Source organism: Camelina sativa, chromosome 6 (assembly GCF_000633955.1).
Source record: "Camelina sativa cultivar DH55 chromosome 6, Cs, whole genome shotgun sequence".
NCBI lineage: Eukaryota > Viridiplantae > Streptophyta > Magnoliopsida > Brassicales > Brassicaceae > Camelina > Camelina sativa.
The window spans coordinates 2,123,560-2,146,337 of record NC_025690.1 but is presented as its reverse complement, the minus strand read 5'-3'; the positions used below and the strand labels follow the sequence as shown (position 1 = coordinate 2,146,337).

At 34.6% G+C, this 22,778-nt stretch overlaps 3 protein-coding genes and 1 long non-coding RNA gene across 4 annotated transcripts; 1 reads left to right on the top strand and 3 right to left on the bottom strand.

The window, feature by feature from the left end:
• Positions 2,723-3,752, bottom strand: LOC104790142 (tetraspanin-13). Its single transcript, XM_010515851.1, has 2 exons — positions 3,192-3,752; positions 2,723-3,010 (listed from the first exon to the last, which is right to left on the bottom strand). Exons 1-2 carry the CDS (start codon positions 3,750-3,752, stop codon positions 2,723-2,725), a joined length of 849 nt encoding a protein of 282 aa, XP_010514153.1.
• Positions 4,199-5,522, bottom strand: LOC104790141 (probable root meristem growth factor 8). The gene is made up of 4 exons (XM_010515850.2): positions 5,357-5,522; positions 5,020-5,090; positions 4,870-4,927; positions 4,199-4,571 (listed from the first exon to the last, which is right to left on the bottom strand). Exons 1-4 carry the CDS (start codon positions 5,466-5,468, stop codon positions 4,429-4,431), a joined length of 384 nt encoding a protein of 127 aa, XP_010514152.1. The 5' UTR covers positions 5,469-5,522; the 3' UTR covers positions 4,199-4,428.
• Positions 19,923-22,132, top strand: LOC104790139 (60S ribosomal export protein NMD3-like). Its single transcript, XM_010515848.2, has 3 exons — positions 19,923-20,034; positions 20,263-20,753; positions 20,863-22,132. Exons 2-3 carry the CDS (start codon positions 20,272-20,274, stop codon positions 21,935-21,937), a joined length of 1,557 nt encoding a protein of 518 aa, XP_010514150.1. The 5' UTR covers positions 19,923-20,034; positions 20,263-20,271; the 3' UTR covers positions 21,938-22,132.
• LOC109133465 lies at positions 22,167-22,778 on the bottom strand. The gene is made up of 2 exons (XR_002038557.1): positions 22,687-22,778; positions 22,167-22,594 (listed from the first exon to the last, which is right to left on the bottom strand). It is a non-coding gene; the product is annotated as an uncharacterized LOC109133465 (long non-coding RNA).

The window sequence follows — 22,778 nt, the reverse complement described above, 5'->3', positions numbered from 1 at the left end:
AGAGAAGGATTGCCGCCACACATCATTTACCATACATCTGTCCAGCTTCTTTGAGATGAGACCTGTTTGACGTTTATTACACCAAGTATAGAGAGGACCATGCGCTGCTATATCAGAGATAGAACCATAATTTACCAGTCCCTGAAAATCTCGCATCCTTGAGGTAACGATGGGATGATCTACCATTTGTGAATGCTCCAAGATATCAAGTGTCTCGTTAAAATCACCCATTAGTAACCACAGCTTACTACGAATAATAGGAGAGTCAACATGATCACGAAGCTCACCCCACAACACCTTCCTTTCCGCCACAGAATTAGACGCATAGACAAAGGAACAGAAGAAATCCTCTGTTTGGTCTGGTAGCTTTACCGAGCAGGTGACAAGCTGCTCACTCTTATAGAACGGAGTCACTAATACATCACTCCGCCACAGCACCCAAATACGACCCCGCGGATTAAACTCGTAATTCGTAAGTATTGACCAATTCTTAAACATCTTCCGACCCAACCTAGAAACCTTTCTCTCTTGCACTCTGTTTCTAGAAGGCACCCAAACTAAAACTTATTCTTCTCCACCCAATTATTTATAATGGAATGATTAGTTGATTTATTTAGACCCCGGACATTCCAAAAGAATCCTGACATAATTAACGCTTACGGGAACCCTTCTTACTCTGATATCGAGCAGAAGAGTTGGGAATTACTTTATGCAATGTCTTTGAGTCTCTCGGCAAAACCGGAAATAGTGGAGGATCCACCAATGGTTTAGAGAGCTTAGAGGTATCCCTCATAGTCCTGTTTCCATCCACAGCAGAGTCACCTCCCATAGTGGAGGAGACCTCCAAGTCAACCTTCGCATCCCCCATTGTTTCATTAGTCACCTGAGGGACCACCTCCTCTTCCTCATCCGGATCTTCCTGACTAAGAGCCGAATAAGAGTTGGATAGGCCAGATATATCGCTAGACTTAGATTGGTTTTGCCTCCGCACCGGACTGCGACTTGTTTTAGGCGGAGTTGTCCAACCTGCATCCTCTTCAGGAGGAGCTTGACTTGCACACGGTGGGGCTGTCTCTTGTTGTGGTTCCTTTAACAAAATTGCAGAGGGACACAAAGTCGCAGAGTCAGCTATCAGTGGTAAACCACAAGTAGCTGCCTGTTCCACTGTGATATGAGACCCTGCAGTATTAGCAAGACATGAAGTGTGTAGATGTCCCCACTTCTGACATCCAGTACACCGTGGAGGCAACCAAGGGTAGGAGTACTGAACAACTGCATCTAGCTCACATTCCTCTTCACCCGCTAATACGTACTCCGAAGGAAGTGGTTTCGTTAAATCTGCCTCAACAAGGATTTGAGCCTCATCAAAACTTGCACAGGCTTCAGTTTTAGGGTGCAGACGAACCGGAGTTCCCACCGCACTAGCCAAGAACTCCAGACCTTGTTCAGTAAACATGGTTGGAGGAACGTTCTTTAATGTCACCCAGAGATTAACCGATCGCATTTCCTGTTGCACCTCCTCCGCGAACGGAGACCACTTAGAGACTAACATGGGAAGCCCCATTATATTCCACATATTTCTGTTCAGGGCTCACCTCCTCATCCCGAATTCGAAATTTAACCATCGAGGCATTGACCTCAAAAACATCAATCATAGTTGTCTTAATCCCCAATCGCCAGATCTTATTGACAATCATATGTATTTTATCCACATGGGGAGCCTTTTCGTTGAGAAACTTGCCAATGAGGAAATCCTCCCAAAGTGGTTTTCCCCCGCTCAAAACCTCTTTCGGAACGACCACTCGACCTTGTCTATTCACCTCTTCCACCACAAACTTCTGCTTTGTAAAAACATGCTTTTTTACGACACGGAGCTATGGTTTATCAGCCACCGGAACACCCACAGACAACCTCTGTTCAGTAGCCCCAGTCACCGCAACAACCTCTGGTATAATAACATCTTTCTCAGTCCCTGACCCCAGAACCAAAGAGCCACCATCCTCCTCCGATTCTAGACCACCACCAGTTGTTGCAGTGACTGGGGCTACTGAACAGAGGTTGTCTGTGGGTGTTCCGGTGGCTGATAAACCATGGCTCCGTGTCGTAAAAAAGCATGTTTTTACAAAGCAAACTTTTTTTGTCGTAGTGTACGCGAGAAAACCTAAATCGTTTTTTTTGTCGCCCTAACAACATCAGCAAACTTTTTTTAAATATAGATTAAATACATTAATTACATTGTACAGATTGGATAAAATTTATTTGTTTGGATTGTTTTATGGCAATAATTTGATTTTTTTTTTATATATAGTTTTCGGTTTGTTGGATTTGTGTAGTAACCATTTAATATATTTATTGAATCATAAATTGATTAACAAAAAAAGACTTAAGATTGAAGTATGTTAGATGAGTTTTTTGTTGGTGTTGAATATCCTAAACAAGACCTCATCTCATACCATGAAATCCCGAGGAAAGTTGAAGAAGGCCCATATTTGGCGTCGTCTATAAAAAAAAGATACATATGTGTGTAACTTTCTAACTCCAAAGTGCAAAGTCAGATATGGCAAGTGATGAACAGTCCAAATCCTACTGAGTAAACAAAGGGTTACTAGGAGGATTACAACCGTTTGTTATCACTGGGGTTTAAAATTGATTATATATATACATGTGTTATAAAAAAAATGAAAATAAATTTAATTTTACAATATATGTGTTATATATAAATCTATTTCTGAGTTTCTCGAAGGATCCTTAACCAGGCAAACCAACCGGTAATGCCGATGGAAAGACTAAGGGTGATATTAAGAACGTTAGCTGTGACGGAAAAAGAATTATTATGTAAATCTGCAAGAATCCCAGCTTTACACGAATTGCAATCGAAGCATAATGTATCTGCAGAATTGTTCCATCTCTTGCAATCATCTTCAAAATTGTTATAATATCTTGAAACTGTCCAAATATTTGGTTTTTCGTATTTCAATCCACATGAAAGTGGTGGTTTGCAGCAACCCGACTGTTAAAAAAAAAATAATAATAATAATAATTAGAATGATACAAACCGGAATCAAAATTAAACCACTTCATACTAGATTCGGTTAATGTGACTTAGGTTTAATAATTCCTTCTAAACCAAAATTGTATTTATCATATATATAGCGTACTTGTATCTATTTATAGCTTACGTTCTTACGTACCTGTATAGGAGTTAGATTCATCTGATAAAACTCAGAAGCTGATATGTTTTGGTTTAACTTGTTACAAACATGGTCCTTAACAAGACATCTCCTAGTACGATACCAGTCATCGTCTTTGATGACCAACCTACGAACCCATCCTGAGTAATCCTCGAACCTATACTCACCGATCGCGGTCCCAGGAAACAACCTAGAACCGGTCTCCTTATTTAGAAAAGTGAAGAAGGCGGCTTTTGCCACGATCACAAACATCCACAAGAAGAAGATAAAGAAGTGGATTCGGAAGAGACAATCGGATTTTAAGTAAGCTGCGTAGAATCCAGAGAGGGACATGACGAGCAATGAGAAGCTTATGAAGATTCCGGGAGTTGTGACGGACCGGTTACACTCATCGGTCCTGTAATGCAATATTATGACGGTAACAAACCAGAACACCGCTGTGACGAGGAAGATTGCGTTTGAGATCAAGAAAATGGTATTGCATGGGAATGAGATCTTCTTGAAACACGATGATGAAGAAGATTTCTCATTGTTTAATTGTTCTTCACTATCTTTAGCCATTATTGTGTTATAATGCCGAAAACTTTGTCAAAGAGAAAAAGTGGTCAAATCTATTAAGAAGCTATAATGAAGAAGGAACAAAGAGTTCGATACTGACCTGTTGCAAAAGATAAGTTTAGGGTTTGTAGCTTGTAATTTAAGGAAACGAAACCAGAAGACATAAAAACTAACAATAAAAAGCTTGCCTGTGTTTTTTTTTATTTGTTGTTAGTTTGTTGTTGACCCGGTTCGGTAAAATTATATCTTAACTAAAAATATATTTTTTTGACCAAAATATTAGTCGTTGACATAAGAAAAAAAAACGGTTGAAATAGAACTAATTTTGTAAAATTGGAAACTACAGCTTGATTAGTTTTGTTGATTATAAAATTCAAAACCAATACAACCACCATGTTACAGTGCGTGAAACGAAGAGTAAATAAGCTCAAACCCCAAACCAGAGTTTTAGTGTTTTGCTCCATCATTGTCGGCCATTAAGATTAATTAAAACTATATAATAAAAAATAACAACACGAACATGTTCCGTTAATTACAATAATATCGCCAAAACTTGTTTCCTCAGTGCACCCAAAGAAACTAAACTATAACCAAATATTAACCAATAACCATGCAAACAAAATATTAATTAATCTAGCTAAAACCTTTTTATTAGTTATTTTGAAACAATATAATGTTTTCATGGACTTAGAGGTAAAGACTTGTTGTGAACTGGCCGTCTTCTTCTAAACGTACGATAATCCATCGATAGATATTTCGATAGAGCCTTCTTCTCTTCTTCTTCTTCACTTAGTACTTTCTTCTCTTCATCCTTATATTTTCCTGTAAAATAAATAAAGATAAAACTAGATTTAATACAAATTATCTCATCATAGAATCCTAGAGAGGTTTCGAATCTTTTCATTTAATTTTACTTGCAACTAAAAACAAAATTCTAAGATAGAAATAGATTAATAGACATTGATAAACTTTTTCATCTGACATAGTCAAATATTCACATGGTTGACTACAGAAGTGTGCTTAAGACTTAGATATTAGATATGTGAGTTTGCTAATTACCTATTTCTAAATAACTTATATACTATTTTATAAACCTATCATTTCCAAATGATTAAATTACCTGAAGAAGTGACTCGAAGTTGTTCGCTTGAACCTTCATGAACTGTTGATGTCATCACCTATTCATTTGCAAAAGACAAAATTTGATTAGAAACTTGGAGTCTTGAGGAGATAAAATACATATACACGTGCATGTACACTAATCTCTTACATTGACATGTTCACTGGAGATGATCATTAGCTTCCGCGACACCGTTTTAATAATGGTCTCTTCCCTTAAACCTGTAATGTTGTAACTAAAGTCAGTTAATTCAATCCACTAGAAAAAGCATAGTTTAGTCTCCAGAAGCAAGACTACGTCTAAAGAAAAACTCATTCTAATTTCTATAGATTTTTTTTTTCTGTAGATTTTTTTTAATTAAATTTGTAACCGGTTCGGGGTCTAGACCCGTACATCCCCTCGGACCAGAAACCAAAACATTTTATATGGTCCCTTGGACCGGCGAAAACTTGTGGTTTTAAGAAATATAAAGAAAGGACTTAATCACCTTGGCTAGGAGATGAGTAGCGAGGGTTGAGTTGTAAAGATGAAGTTGGAGTTATAAGCAATAAAATGGCTAGTGCACAAAGCAATAAGGTGACTCTAATTAGCTTCATCATATTCTTCAAAGTGATTTTAGCTGTGATAAGCTTTTTTGTGCTACCTTTCTTCTTTCTTCTTCTCTTCTTTTATATCAACCAAAAGGAACTAACACACATATATGTATATATCTGTCTATATATAATATATTAATGTGTCTTGTGAGATAGAGAGTGCACGAAACACAAAAGTGAGAGTTTCAAAAAAAGGTTGAAGATACTGTTTATTAAAATATATATAGAAAAGATTTGATCATGTCAATGTTTAAAAAGGGGTTCACGCCATTGAGGCTCGTTCTCGGGGTTGTTTACTTGTTTGTATTGGGACAAACACAAGTTTGGCATCACACTTCATCAAACCCAATTTGTCGAGTCTTCGCCTTTCTGTCTTTTTTTGTCCCTATCTATTATATCGCACGTTCTTTGTATACTATTTTCCATCACCTTTTTCGTGAAAAATATTCGTTTATATTATCATCTTATACAAGATATATGTATAAAGAGAAAGATATAGACCCAACACTGAATCATATTTTAGAAGTTAGAAACCCCCATGTAAATTAACTTGATGTATAGTTTTAGATTATTGGTTCTACTATATGTTGAATCTCATGATGATCACATTCAATTGAGAATGCTAGATATATGCATGTCGTAATGATATCAAATAATACTTGTGTAAGTTGATTATGTTAAATGCATGCACAACTACGATCCTAGAAATTAGTACGTTTATATATGTATTTTCGATAACGTACGTGTTTATTTCTTGAAATAGTTGATGTCTTTTTTTTTATATAGATTTCTCTTTCCAAAGATTTAAGTTCAACTTATATTGACATATGGTTTATATATTAATTTATGCGTGCTTCTCTTTGCGATTAAATAAAGTTGTTGAGATTATCACATCATATTTGCCTAAACCCTTTGCTCGTTTCTCTTATCTTTTCTCTCACTTTTTGGACATTCACACGCCTAAGTTACTTGCTTAAAACTGCTACGTACCCAAATGGGTGAAGATGAGAATATCACTTTAGTATAGTTTGTTACAAAACACATTTGCTAATGGCATCATTGAACATTGATCTTATCACGTCCAAAACTTTCCAACTCCAGATAAATATATAGTCAACTAACTAAAAAACGTGTGTGGCCCAACTTTGTGCAAGTGAATTATATGGCTATGACTATTTCTTGACATAGTACATATATTATTAAATCTAAATAGAAAAGAAAAACTTAATTATATAATTCATCATAGTATATAAGTAACATAGTAACAGCAGCGAGACAACGGTCTTGAAATCGCTGAGAATCAAGACACATGTCTTGGAACATGGAAAACAGGTTGACCCAAAGTCGCTGAAATGTTTGACCAAATGACATTGAATTGTGGAAATTACTTGAAACAGGTTGACATTTAAATGACAATTTTTCCGTTAATACATGAATTAAATCGATAACATGCAGTTAATCACTTCATTACTGACAAAAGGATGTCATTTTAACGCAAGTTTCAATTTGAAAAATGTCATTTAAATTATGAACTTTTAAATATATGTCATTTAAACTATGAACTTGTAAATGTATGTCATTTAAACCATGAACTTTTAAATTTATGTCATTTAAACCATAATATATGAAAAATGTGATCAATCCTTCAAACTCTAGTGTAGTGTCCTAAAAAAAAAAATGATCAATCCTTCAAACTCTAGTGTAGTGTCCTAATAAATGAAAAAGACTCAACACAAATACAAAAAGACACAAAATACATGACAAAGATCGAAAAAGAAGGATGAATTGATGTTCTTCTTTCTCTTTTTCAGAATCGCATCATGAGGCAGAGTCGAAGAAAGAAGAGAGAAACTAAACTAGGGTTAAATGGTTTAGTCGGTTACGCTTATATACTTCTGCGGTTTCTAATAAACCAATTTGTCTGATTACCGAACTGAACCAAAATCCGATTATCTAAATCAATTGCGCCGAACGGTTAGGCTTTCTCTTTTCGGTTTGCTTCGATAACCAAAATTTTCAGGTTGTCTAGTTTTCACTGAACGCCCAAGGCAAGTTCATGGTTTATATGACAGAAATTTGAAAGTTCATGGTTTAAATGACATACATTTACAAGTTCATGGTATTTAAAAGTTCATGGTTTAAATGACAATTTTTGAACTAAAACTTCCATTAAAACGACGTCGTTTTATTAGTAACGGCATAGTAACGTTTGTTAGTAGGTAAATTATCGGATTTAACGTCATGTCTTTTTTGGCTTTGTCAACGAAACTTCATGTTTAAAAAAACTAATCAATAAAAGTTTATGTTTTAAATAGCCTACAACAAAGTTCATGGTTTAAATGGTTAAACTTGAAATTTCATGGTCTAAATGACATTTTTCCATGTACTTTGTTGTACAAAATTGTACTATAGTTAATTGTAATATTTTTGTAGAAAGGATCATGTAGCTAATTTGCCTATTTATTTAGGTATAAGGAAAATATGGAACGTGAATTTACAATTGTGGATTTGAATAAAAGTATAAAACAATGTTGCTCGTGAGTAAATTATTGAGTTCTTTTTTATTAAGTTAAGGTCACAAATTCTTAAATTATTATATGTTTATGATGCGAGTGTGGATTTTTTCTTAAAACAGTTTGGTGATATCATTTTTGAATTGCTATGGTATTTCAGATACATTGTTGTGAGCTTATGATACATTGTTTTTAACATCTTTGAGAGTTGAGAACTGTGCTATATCCTTGTAATTGATTAAAAATTACCAGTTGGATCAATATTTAAATAGGATTTTTAATGCAATATTTGTTTAGTTTTCATAGGTCAACATATTAGAAATCTGGAGATTTATCTTTAGAAAGAGATTTGTTCTACTTACAATCATATATATAAAAGTAGAGTTTCAGTCTCTCCTTATTGGTCCACTTGGCAATGCAATTTTAACAAAAAAAAAATTATATTAAACCACAAATTTAAAACAATTAATTTTCACATTTAACTCACATAATATAAAACTGAAATCTTTATAGCTTCTCCCTATAAATTATGCATTAACTTTATTTCTCCACTAAGTTGTATTAATCAATTGTATTAAAACAAAACAATAAATTAGAATTGTAACTCTCATTTTTCTAAATGTAATTTTTCATCATTTCTCTTCCTATAAATACTCATTATCTTATTCTCTTAGTCTATCACTCTTTCATTCTCTCATCTTCTTCCACTACTCTCAAATCTCTTTTTTGTTTTGTTTTGTTTTGTTTTGTTTTTTTTTTGTTATTGTTGTTGTATGGGTTATAAAAAATCAAATCAAATATCATTGTAAAAGCTTAGTTTTAGAGTTTGTATGATATGTATATCTTATATATTTATTTTAATCTTTTAAAATGTTTATCTCCATTTTCTATTTTATATTAACATCTTATAAGTCATTATTTTCATACTTCCTTACAATATTCACCACACAATAAGATCATAAAGTTGAAATGATCCATATGTAATTATCTATTATGTCTCTGGTTATCTCACATATTCATGTATCATTTTAAATAATTTATAAAGATCAATATAATATTTAAAGATCAATATAATTATCCATTTATCCATTTATAAAGACTATTTTGTTTTGTGATCCAATTGTTAAATCTGCAGAGATCAATATAATATATATATATATATATTTTTTTTTTATGATTTGAGGTTTTTGAAAACAAAAAGAACATAATTAAACAATTGGTTTTTTGTGTCTTTAATCAAAATAAAAAATGATCCAAAAAACAAAACATATTCAACTGGAACTTAAATATAAAAATAAAATATAATTTTAAAAATATCATTTCACTAAATTCTCTAAAGATGAAACCATTAGTATGAAATCTAGCACTATAAATTAAATTGATGAGTAAAAACCAAAAAAATATAAGTTATCCTTGGGATTTTAAAAATTATTGAGATTGAAGAATTCATATAATTTTATAAGAAAACTAATTTAGTTTGTCACTTAAAAAGTAATATTTTTTATTTTGAAATATTATGTGTAAGTGTTGAGTTTATATCAACAAACAACCAAATCATGTGAATTTTGATTCAGCCACTTGGTATTCCTTTTATTTTAGGTTATAAAAAATTAAAATATTTATTTATAATTAAAGACATGTAACTCCATTTAACTCAAATGTAACTCCTATCCAATAATTGTACATTAATTCATTCCTCCTACTAACTTATTATCTTTCAAGAGAAATTATTTTTGGTTAAATTTTAATATTTTTTATTTATTTTGGTTGGCTAAACTTATATTCATATTTTGGTTGGCTAAATTAATATATTTCTCATGTAAAATTATTGTTTATAATATATTTCTCATTTCAAAGTTTAAAGCAATATATCATATATATAAAAGTAAGGTTTTGGTCTCTCCTTATTGGTTGATTTTCATTTAATGTTTTCTAATTTTTTTTTATTTTTTTATTTGCTTTCTAATTGCTTTAAACAATATTTAAGATCCAATAAACACAATACATTTAACTCACACATTAAAATAAAATTATAACTGAAAATAAAATAAATTATGCATTAATCATATTCTACCACTCAATTTTATTCAAACACAATAAATTACTATTGTAACTCCATAGTTCTAAATGTAACTTCCATCATTTCTTATCATATAAATAAGCATTCTCTCAATCTATCATTCTCTCATATTGACATTCTTTTACTATCTCATTTTCACATTCTCTCATTCTCTTCTACAATTCCTCAAATCATTTTTCGTTTTTTTGTTATTTTTGATTTCTTATTTTTGTTGTATGGGTTGTAAAAAAAAATGAAATATCATTGTAAATTGTTAATGCTAAATTTTAATTTTAGAGACTACATGATATATATTTTACATTGTTCTTATTTTAAAAGATTTATCTCCTTTATCTAATTTGGATTATTATCTTATAAGTAATCATTCTCTCTTCCTCTCCCACCAATATCAAATGTTGTTATATCTCATATGTGTTGTAAGAGTTTGATTCTATATTTTAATTTAGAAAGTATTATATATATATAGATATTACATTGTTCTATTTTTTAAAGATTCATCTCCATTATCTAATTTGGATTACCATCTTATAGTAAACATTCTCTCCTCCTCTCCTACCAATATCAAATGTTGTTATATCTCATATGTGTTGTAACTTGTAAGAGTTTGATTCTATATTTTAATGTAGAAAGTATTATATATATTTAACATTGTTTTCAATTTTTATTTTATTTATATAAAAAAATATTTCTTTTATATTTCTTGCCTTTCTAATCTATTCATATTTAATTTTTAAATTTGCATAGTTAAATTTTAATTCACATATGTTGGTTTTAACAAAACAATCAACTTTATTTGAGAATTAGATGTTCCTATTCATTTTTAAACGATCAATGTGTAACATATAAGCATTTTGTCTTGCAATCACAAGTTCCATTTCCATTGCTTAACTCCATGGTTAAACTATAATATATGTTGTCCTATTTGTAGGAATAACAACATACTTATTTAATTTATTTAAAAGAGCAGATGATTAAACGAAATAAACATTTCTCCAAATTTTATAATTCAATCAGTGAGTGTACTTATTACTTTGAAAAACTTTTACATTGAAGTTCATAAAATCATATAAGAAAACTAAAATACTATATCACTTCAAATTTGGAAGGAAACACTTGGTATTCCTTTTTAAAAAAGTCAAGACACATATAAAAATTTATTAATATTTAACTCACTTTAAAGACATTAAAGGTCATTTAACTCAAAAATAACTTCTATCCAATAATTTCATACATTCCTCCCACAAATAAAAATATATATATATATGTTCAAGATTGTATTTAAATATTACATAATTTTTTAGTTAGCTAAATTTATAGTCACATATATACAATATATATACATAAGAATTTATATTACTTATTAACACCATAATTCGACCCATTATTTGCTTAACTCAATATTGGTTTCAAAGCCAACTAAAAGAAAACAGAAACGATCTTATTGATATTAGACCAAAACATGGGCATACAAACATAATCACTTACACGGAAGATATTTTTAAAAAATAACTTATTATTGCAACATCAACGTATGAAGGGTTTACATAAGCAGTTAATTAGAAAATCTATAATACAATAAATGTATTGGAAACAATATCAGTCAATGATAAGATTGGATCCTCAAAAGCAAGAAACAACATCTTCATAATTCATAAAAAGTAAACGCCACAATTATACACATCTGAACGAAATGATATAAACATATAGTGTATTAATAAAAGTGATGGCAAAGCCCGTATATGCCTAATTAAAACAAAATAATACAAAAGAGAAAACAAAAAAGACCAAAAAAAAATAAAAAAAGTGCCAACTACACCATAACCCACGCGTTGCGTGGGGAAGCACCTAGTGATAAAAAAAAAACAGTTAATAGTAAATTAAGAAGAGTTGATTGTATAAGTGATAAATGTGAGATGGGCCACAAAACAGTCCAACAAGGAGGAAGCCCAATGAAGAAGACTAGTCAACACTCCCAAATCAAGACAAACTTGACTGTACCTGCAAAACCTCTCCTCAATAACCGATTTGGTGTGTTGCAAGATAAGGATGATGACTAGTCCTTCTCACAGCTGTAACAATGAGTCATCACACTCTAGATTGTTCCTTTAGTCTCTATATAAGACAATGTAGACCAAGATTGTAAGACAAGCTGAGATTATAATAAAACAGCAAAGTTTTCTCAAGTTCCTTTCTTTATCTTCATGGTATCAGAGCCATTGTAAACCTTAGCAGGTTCATCAATGGCTACCTCATACCCTTTTCCTGACAACATTCATGTCACAAGCACTGTCACAATCAAGCTAAATAACACAAACTACCTTCTTTGAAAAACTCAATTTGAGTCTCTCTTGTCATGTCAAAAACTCATAGGGTTCGTGAATGGTGCCGTCAAAGCTCCACCTCGTACCACTTCCACAACAAATGGCGCAGAGGCTCCAAATCCACAGTATGACGCCTGGTTCTGCACATATCAACTCGTCCGGTCGTAGCTATTTGGTACTCTGTCTGAAGAAGTACTCGGGTATGTTCATAACATCCCTACCTCTAGAGATGTTTGGCTTTCTTTAGCAGAGAACTTCAATAAGAGTAGCATTGCTAGGGAATTTACTCTTCGCCGTAATCTGTGGGTTTTAGAAAAGAAAGGCATGTCCTTTGCTGCTTACTGTCGAGAGTTTATAGCCATTTGTGATGCCTTGATCTCTATTGGTAAACCCATTGATGAGACCCTAAAGATATTTGGGTTCTTGAATGGGTTAGGTCGTGATTATGATCATATCACGACCGTTATTCAAAGTTCTCTAAGCAAGATCTCTCCGCCTAGCTTTGGTGATGAGGTCTCTGAAGTCGAAAACTTTGACATCAAGCTTCGCTCTTACAGTGTTTCTAACACTGTTACTCCACATCTTGTGTTCCATGTCCAACAAAATGGTTATGGCAATCAGTCGAGAGGAGGATATCGTGGTCAAGGTAGATCCTCAGGACAAAACAGAGGACATGGAGGATACTCTTCCCGTGGCAGAGGCTTTTCTCAAGATCAATCCAATCTTCAATCATCTGGAGAACGGCCAATCTGTCAGATTTTTGGTCGCACAGGACACCTTGCGACTGACTGCTGGAATCGTTTTGACCACAACTACGAAAGACCTGATGTTGCTCAAGTATTCTCCGCTATGCAAATCTCTGATGGTAATGACTAGGTCAATGACTCTGGAGCCACTGCACATGTCACTTCCTCTGCTTCCAATCTGCAATCTGCAACAACATACACTGAAAATAACACGGTTCAGGTTGGAGACGGTAATTACCTGCCAATAACTCATGTTGGATCCACTACCATTGCTTCCACCACACGTAAAATCTCGTTAAATGATGTGTTGGTCTGCCCAGAATTGCAAAAATCTCTCATTTCTGTTTCTAAACTGTGTGATGATCTGCCTTGTGGAGTTTGGTTTGATTATAATAAAGTATGTGTTGTTGACATCCCAACACAGAAGGTGGTAGCAAAGGGTCCTCGAAATAAAGGATTATACATATTGGAGAATCAAGAATTTGTTGCTCTCTTTTTTAATAGACAATGTGCAGCCTCAGAAGACATTTGGCATCATAGGCTTGGGCATTCAAATTCACAAGTTCTCCAACAACTCAAGAGCAGCAAGGAGATCATTTTGAATAAGAGCAGCACAACCTCCATTTGTGAGCCTTGCCAGATGGGGAAGAACAGTAGGCTTCAGTTTTTTTCTTCAGAATCAAGAGTTTTATGTCCCCTAGATCGGATACATTGTGATATTTTGGGACCATCTCTAGTTGTATCTAATCAGTGTTTTAAATACTATGCTGTTTTTGTAGATGATTTCTCAAGATTCACATGGTTTTATCCTATGAAAGCAAAGTCTGAGTTTATATCAATATTCAAAGTCTTTCATACAATGGTTGAGAATCAATTGAAGACCAAAACAAAAGTATTTCAGAGTGATGGAGGAGGAGAGTTTACAAGTAATGCTCTCAAACAACTTTTAACCGAAAATGTCATAATTCACAGGATTTCTTGTCCCTATACCCCTCAACAAAATGGGATCGCTGAAAGAAAACACAGGCACATAGTGGAACTTGGCTTGTCAATGTTATTTCACAGTCACACACCTCTTCATCACTGGGTAGAAGCCTTCTTCACAGCAAGCTTCATCACCAATCTGCTTCCTTCTGCAACTCTGAAAAACTGCAGTCCTTTCGAGGTGTTGTTTAGTCAGAAACCTAATTACTCCATTCTTTGAATGTTTGGATCAGCATGCTATCCTTGTCTTAGACCGATGGCAAGTAACAAGTTTGATCCCATACCACTTCAATGTATTTTTTTGGGGTATCATACTCAATACAAAGGATATAGGTGTCTTTATCCTCCAACATGCAAAGTATATACATCTCTCGGCATGTAATATTTGATAAGGATTGCTTTCCATTTTAAAATCAATACAAGCACCTGTTTCATGCATATCAAACTCCTCTACTCTAAGCATGGCAAGCAGCTTCACCAACTCCACCTTCGGTTCCTGAATCAGTTTCGTCACCGTTTTATCCAAGTCAAGGAACGCAACCTGCAACGAATCCGGAACCTGTTAATGAGCCTGCAATTGTGGATGAAGTTGAAAATACATCGGATGATGACACTGAGAGTTCTGTTGCCAATGAAGAAGAACAAGAAGATCAACATGACGATCAACAACAAGTCAACACTCACCTGATGACTACTAGAGCCAAAGCAGGAATTCACAAACCAAACACCAGATATGTTCTTCTTACGTCTCGATTTGTTCATGAAGAACCAAAAAACATTGTTGTTTCTCTACAACATCCGGGTTGGAATGATGTTGCACATGATGAAATAATGACCATACACATGTTACATACTTGGGATTTGGTAGAACCTACATAAGATATGAACATTTTGGGTTGCAAGTGGGTGTTTAAGGCAAAGCTAAAGCCTGATGGTTCGGTTGACAAGCTCAAAGCTAGACTTGTCGCAAAGGGTTTTGATCAAGAGGAAGGGCTGGATTACCTTGAAACGTTCAGTCCCGTCGTACGAACAGCAACTATTAGAATGGTTCTTGATGTTGCAACAGCAAAAGGATGGGACATCAAACAACTTGACGTGTCTAATGCCTTTCTTCATGGAGAACTGCAGGAACCGGTGTTTATGCTACAACCTCCTGGTTTTGTAGATAAGGAGAGACCCTCTCATGTCTGTAGACTTACAAAGGTGTTATACGGTCTCAAACAGGCACCAAGGGCCTGGCTTGATACCTTCAGCAGATACTTGATTGAATTGGGATTCACCTGCTGCAAGTCTGACCCCTCTCTATTTACCTATCATAAGAATAGTAAATCACTGGTGTTGCTAATGTACGTTGATAATATGTTACTTACTGGAAATGATCAAAACCTGCTCCAAGAACTACTCAAGTCTCTGAATCAACGTTTTTCAATGAAAGACTTAGGAGCTCCAAGCTACTTTCTTGGTGTTGAGATTCAAAAATGGTCAGAGGGATACTTTCTCCATCAAACAGCCTATGCGGGCAAAAGATATTCTCCATCAAGCTGTTATGTCTGATTGCAATCCTATGCCGACACTGCTGCCACAAAACCTGGACAAAATGCATCATGAACTGTTCTCCGAGCCTACCTTTTTTCAAAGTCTTGCAGGGAAGCTTCAATATCTTTCAATAACTAGACCTGACATTCAATTTGCAATCAAATTTGTGTGTCAACGAATGCATGAACAAACAGTTTCTGACTTTGGGTTGCTCAAACGAATTATGCGGTACATCAAAGGTACTTTACATATGGGTCTATATATTAAAAGGAGCTCTAATCTATCTCTATCAGCCAACTGTGACAGTGATCATGCAGGTTGTAAGAAGACTCGCCGCTCCACCACAGGTTTTTGCATCCTCCTTGGTCCAAATCTGATAAGTTGGTAAACTAGAAGGAAAGAAACAGTCTCCAACTCGTCCACCGAAGCAGGGTACAAGGCACTTACAGCCACAACACACGAGATAACCTAGCTCTCATTCCCTCTCCAAGATCTGCAGATTTCACAACAGTTTCCTACTATGCTCCAATGTGACAACCTTTCTACAATGTACTTAAGTGCAAATCCTGCTCTACATAAACTATCAAAGCACTTTGACACTAATTTTCACTATATTAGATAGCAAGTGGCACTAGGAACAATTGAGACGAAGCATGTTCCGGCAAAACTACAACTGGCAGATATCTTTACCAAATGCTTGCCAAAGCGTGAGTTCGAGGATCTAAGAAGCAAACTTGGTGTTAGTGGTTCACCCACCACAAGTTTGAGGGGGAATATAAGTGATATATGTGAGACGGACCACCAAACAGTCCAACAAGGAGGAAGCCTAATGAAGAAGCCTAGTCAACACTCATAAGTCAAGACAAACTTGACTGTACCTGCCAAACCTCTCCTCCATAACCGATTTGGTGTGTTGCAAGACAAGGATGATGACTAGTCTTTCTCACAGCTGTAACAATGAGTCATCACACTCTAGATTGTTCCTTTAGTCTCTATATAAGACAACGTAGACCAAGATTGTAAGACAAGTTGAGATTATAATAAGGAAAATTTATCAGATCTGCCATGTACAGTATCATTCTTCAGCGTAAATGCCACTTTCAATTAACCTTCTCTAGAATACCATAGGGTCCACTTTCATTTATTGAAAATGACAATAATACCCTTCTCCTATTTCTATCTCATTCCTCTTTTTCTATTCTCATTTTTCTCGATCTCTCATCTCCTTCTCTCCTTCTCTCCTCTTTCTTTCTTCAAAACAAAGAAATCCTTTCAAAATCACCACTCCATTTAATCTGCTTGTCTTTGCCGTGGATGAACAATGTGTTTTGTTCGTTCTGGGATGCTCTCCTCAAGGTTGAGTATAATATTTTTCAATTTGAGTTTCTTCTGTTTATTTCTTTCTCCATAAAACTTTAATGGACCATATCTGAGATCTAACCCAATTTTATTTCCGATAGACCAGATCCGGTGGACTAAATATGCTTAGATCAAGACTGAGTATGATATTTCTCAATAAAATGTGTCAGCAAGCCTGAAGGTGGAGAAAATTGTTTCATGTTATTGATGGACAAGTATCGTCGTTCAAGCGAATATGGTCCACTAAGAGAGAGAAGGACATAACTATGGTGGACAAGTTTTGTAAACTTGTCCACCCAAGCGGATGTGGTCTACTAAGACCGAAGGACATAATTGTGGTTGACAAAAAACTTGTTCGAGCTTTAAATCTGGTCCACCATAGACACAATAAGATCATTTCATGCATCAATAGACCTGCAGGTGGACTAGTAGAGTCCAACCAAGCGGATCTTTTCCACTTCAGAGGACGAAAGACAAATGGGATGGACTAAACCTGACTGGGATGGACAAATGGGCGTTGGATCATGTCCACTAGAAGTTCAGCACGTGTGTGTTTTGTGCCACAAAATTGTCTCTGTTTCAAAATATACGTCACTCATCCCAATTTTTTTTTGAGAAATTTATTAAGAGTGCCATGAACAGTGAACATTCTTTTGGGATATGCCACTTTCAATAATTCTTTTTCCTGGGTGCCATAGAAACAACTAAAAAGACTATATTGCCCTCTACAATCTAACTCCAATCTCTTTCTCCAAATAATTTTTTTTTCAACAACTTTTCATCTCTTTTAACCGTTTTCGTTCTCTGCAACTCTCCTTTTTTCATATTCTAATTTTTTTTTTGTGAGTCTCTCCATCCAAATTCATCTTAAAATAGACAACCAAGCTCTGCAAAAATAGATAGTTTCTTCCATAATTTACTCCAACAAAGCTTTACATCTTATCCAATTTCACCCGCTGCATATGAGAAATCCCTTCATCTATAACATGAGATGCTCCTATCGCCGTCAGAGAGATTCTTCCTTCTAAAGCTGGGTATGAGATTCATTTGCTATCGTTAGAGTCCTTTTAATTAATGGACCAGATCTTAGCTTGTCTATATTATCTTCTTTATCAATAATTGACTAACTCTCATTTGTTGTCTATTTCTTAGGAAACTCAACAAGTTGGTGGACATAACTCTCAAAGGTTGAATTTTCGGTGAACTTTCTGCTCTCATTTTCTTACCCTATTTTTTTTGCTTTCAGTCTTCAAACACTTTGGTCCGGTGGACCAGATCCAGTTGACCAGGTTTTTTGTCCACCATTTTTATGTCATTTGTTCTCTTGAGTTGACCTTCTCTGGTTTGGACTGGCGTTTTGTGTCCATTGCTAACAAAAAAAATTGTCAACATTGCATGTCTGCAAATCCGGTGGACTAGATCCAGCAGACCAAATTTTTTTCCACCACTAGTAAGTCATTTGTTCTCTTGAGTAGACAAAATCCATTTTGTCTGGCGTTTTATGTCCATTGCAAACAAGAAAACTTGTCCACATTGCATGTTAGCAGATCTGGTGGACCAGATCCAACAACCAAAGTTTTTGTCCACCACTATTATGTCTTTCGTTCTATTAAGTTGGCCATATCTGTTTGGTCTGGCATTTTGTGTCCATCGCTCACAAAAAAGTGCTCACATTGTAGGTTTGTAGAACCGGTGGACCAGATCGAACAACCAAGATTTTTGTCCACCACTATTATGTCTGTCGTTCTCTTGAGTGGATCATATATGTTTGGTATGACTATTTGTGTTCATTGATAACCAATAAAAATGTCTACATTGCAAATATGAAGATCCGATGGAAGAGATACAATAATCAAAGTTTTTGTCCATCACATTAACTTGTCACCAGAATGATGAACAACATGTTTCTAAGAAACTAATGTCAATCACAATATAATTCTAAAACCAATCAAAGCTTTAATTGTAGAACGTTAAGAACCAATGATTTAATGAAAAAGAAAAATGTTTATTAATGATGTTTTTGATAATGCACAAAATAGCCCACACCCTCTTTTACTCTCTTTTTATTTTAGGGGTATTTTGTCTTTTTATAAGTGGCATAGAATTGAAAAATGGCATTTTAAAGAAGAAAAATTTGAAAGTGGCATTTTCCACAACTTTTATTTTGAAAATAGCATTTCTAGTAAAATTCTTTTTTCGTTTTAATCTTCTTTTTCTTTAAGTAGAATAGAAATATCTTTTTCTCTTATGCCATAAACTTAGAAAATATTATTTCTGAAAAAAAAAACAAAAATGGCATTTCTCCCAACTTTTATTCTCCTTAAATTCCCTTATAATAAAACAGTAAAGTTTTCTCGAGTTCCTTTCGTTAGCTTCATATTAGTATTCTATTTTACTATTGGGATAACAAATTTACCATTGCTTTATCGTAAGATGTAACCAAGCATCATATCATAACAGTAAATTTAAAACGAAAACTAAACAAAACGATATAAAAAAGTCCCATCAAAATGTTTCTAATTCTTGAAACAGTATAATTTTGTTTTTTTTGCCCTCATTGTGTTTTATTCGTCATATTCTATCTTTTTGTGTCGACTCTTCTTAATATTTCCTGTATTTTTGCATTATTTCATTATTTTTTACTGTTTTTTATTTATTTTTAAAAATTATCACTTTAACTAACCAGTCTAATTTATAACAGAAAATGTCCTCAACTTTAACAAATTTTCAATGAATCATAGTAAAAAATATGTATTATTATTGTATAATATATATTTTATTTCTTATCTAACTCTCAAAGAAGGAAAAAAGATTGAGAACTCCAAAGTCTAGTATTAACGAATTAATCTACAGTACAATTGCAGTCATCGCCGGTGGATTTTAAATTAACTACAGTTGAATCATATGTATACACATTAGTCAGCATTTTGTTTTATTTTTCTAACAATTTAGGGTTTTGTGAAAAAAAACCTTAACCGCCTCTTCACCATCGCCGCCTTGGCTCTCTTCAAAACTCCGACTTGTTCTTCTCAGGTAAGCAAAGCTTCTTCGATCCTCATCCTTTCTTTCTTTTTTTTTCATTTCTTCCTTCTCTAAGGTTCGTATCAATCTTCGTAGAAACTTTTTAATCGGAATCAATTTGTTTTCATCGTGTTCGCTGTTGTGTAGAAATCTCTAATTCCGATTCAGATCTCTAGATAATGATTGTTTATGTTATCAAATTTGTTGCTCATCGTTGTATTTGATTTTGATGTTTTACAGAAGATAGAGATGTCAGTAATGGATGAATCAGGCATGTTCAAGGTTCAGCAAACCATCGGAAGTGTATTGTGTTGCAAGTGTGGTGTTCCCATGCCACCAAACGCAGCCAACATGTGTGTGAATTGTCTTCGTTCCGAAGTCGATATCACTGAAGGTTTGCAGAAGAGTATTCAGATCTTCTATTGCCCTGAGTGCACTTGTTACTTGCAGCCACCAAAGACTTGGATCAAAGCTCAGTGGGAATCTAAAGAGCTTTTGACCTTTTGTATCAAGAGGTTGAAGAATCTCAATAAAGTGAAGCTTAAGAATGCTGAATTCGTTTGGACTGAGCCTCATTCCAAGAGGATTAAGGTTAAGTTGACCGTTCAAGCTGAGGTTCTTAACGGTGCTGTTCTTGAGCAGTCTTATCCTGTTGAGTATACGGTTAGAGATAATCTCTGTGAGTCTTGCTCTAGGTTTCAGGCTAATCCTGATCAGTGGGTTGCTTNATGGTAAACTACCAAAATGCCAATTACACACACCATGGCATGACTATAAATCACTCACCCATAAAAAAAAAAAAAAGAAGAAAATTATTTACTTTCAATACTGAAAAAAAAGCACTCCAAATTTAAGAAAATATTGTAAATTTAGTAGATCTTNGTTCTTTTATCTGGAACAGTTGATTCTTAGGCACGATGCTGCTTCACGAGCCATTAGGATCCAGCAGGTTGATCAGGGGATTGATTTCTTCTTTGGGAATAAAAGTCATGCTAATAGCTTTGTGGAGTTTCTTAGGAAAGTTGTCCCTATTGAGTATCGTCAGGACCAACAGCTGGTGTCTCATGATGTCAAGAGCAGTTTGTACAACTATAAGTACACTTACTCTGTTAAGATCTGTCCTGTTTGCCGTGAGGATCTTGTGTGCTTGCCTTCCAAAGTTGCTAGCGGCTTGGGAAACCTTGGTCCACTTGTGGTGTGCACTAAAGTGTCTGATAACATCACTCTACTTGATCCGAGAACTCTAAGGTGTGCCTTCTTGGATGCGAGACAGTACTGGAGATCTGGATTTCGATCTGCGCTCACCAGCAGACAGCTTGTGAAGTACTTTGTGTTTGATGTTGAATCGCCTGTTGGTGAGGCGACTGTTGGCGGGCAAAAGTACGCTCTATCCTATGTCCAAATAGCCCGTGAATCAGACATTGGTAAGATGTTTTACGTCCAAACTCATCTAGGACACATTCTGAAACCGGGGGATCAAGCTCTGGGCTATGACATCTATGGAGCCAATGTGAACGACAATGAAATGGAGAAATACCGTCTGAGTGTGAAGAATGGGCTTCCTGAAGCAATTCTGATCAAGAAATGTTACGAAGAGCAGAGAGAGAGGAAGCAGAAGAAACCCCGTAACTGGAAGCTCAAGTCGCTTCCAATGGAAATGGAGGATTCAAGAGGCAGGGTTGATCCAGAGAAGACAGACAAGGAATACGAAGAGTTTTTGAGGGATCTTGAAGAAAACCCTGAGCTAAGGTTCAACATATCATTGTACAAGGACAAGGATTACCAAGCTTCTGAGACTGCTTCGATGACAGATGGAGAAGGTGCACCAACTGTACCTATTGAAGAATTGCTTGCTGATCTTGACCTCAGTGAAGAGGAAGAAGATGATGATGACGAGGAAGACATGGCCGAGTAACAACTTCCTTTCTCAGATGCTCAAAAAGGTTTTAAGTTTGATCCCAAAACTTTTCTATGGTTCTCTCGTGTTTCAAGTTTTCCCCTTTAGCTATTATTTGTCCAAGTTTTGTTTTGAATGTAAGCTCAACAGTTTCTTGTTCTGGCTACTCCATGTGTTGAAAATTTCTGGCTATTGTACTTGGTTTGAAATTTTGTTTTGGATATTCGTAATTTTTACATAACAGAAGTTAATCTAAAAGACTCTTCATTGTAAAAATTATAATAAACGCATCGGTTACACATAAACCAACCATTCTGAAACCAAAACTTATAGCCCCTAAACTGTTAACCAAAAATGGTAAACTACCAAAATGCCAATTACACACACCATGGCATGACTATAAATCACTCACCCATAAAAAAAAAAAAAAGAAGAAAATTATTTACTTTCAATACTGAAAAAAAAGCACTCCAAATTTAAGAAAATATTGTAAATTTAGTAGATCTTTCTTCTTCTTCTGTGCTTCAAAGTAGAAAAGCTTTAGGACTAAAAATTATGGAGGAGAGGCATCAAGAGAATCTACAGCAGAGAAGAGTGTGTCTCCATCCTCCTTTTTGTCTTCTCTTGTCAGCTTTTGCCATTCTTACAGGACTACTGTTCCATTCTGATTGCAATCTGCAACATAAAAAAATCATCAAAACTTCAGCAAACAGGTTATATGTTTTGTAAGTCTCATAAAGTGATGAGATGAAGAATCAAAAAAATACATAGGGAAAGCGAAGGATCTTCCGCTCGTTGTGCTTGCATCCGATCGAACAGAGAGGCTTCCAGAGTATGCAATTGGTCCTGAGTATGTTAT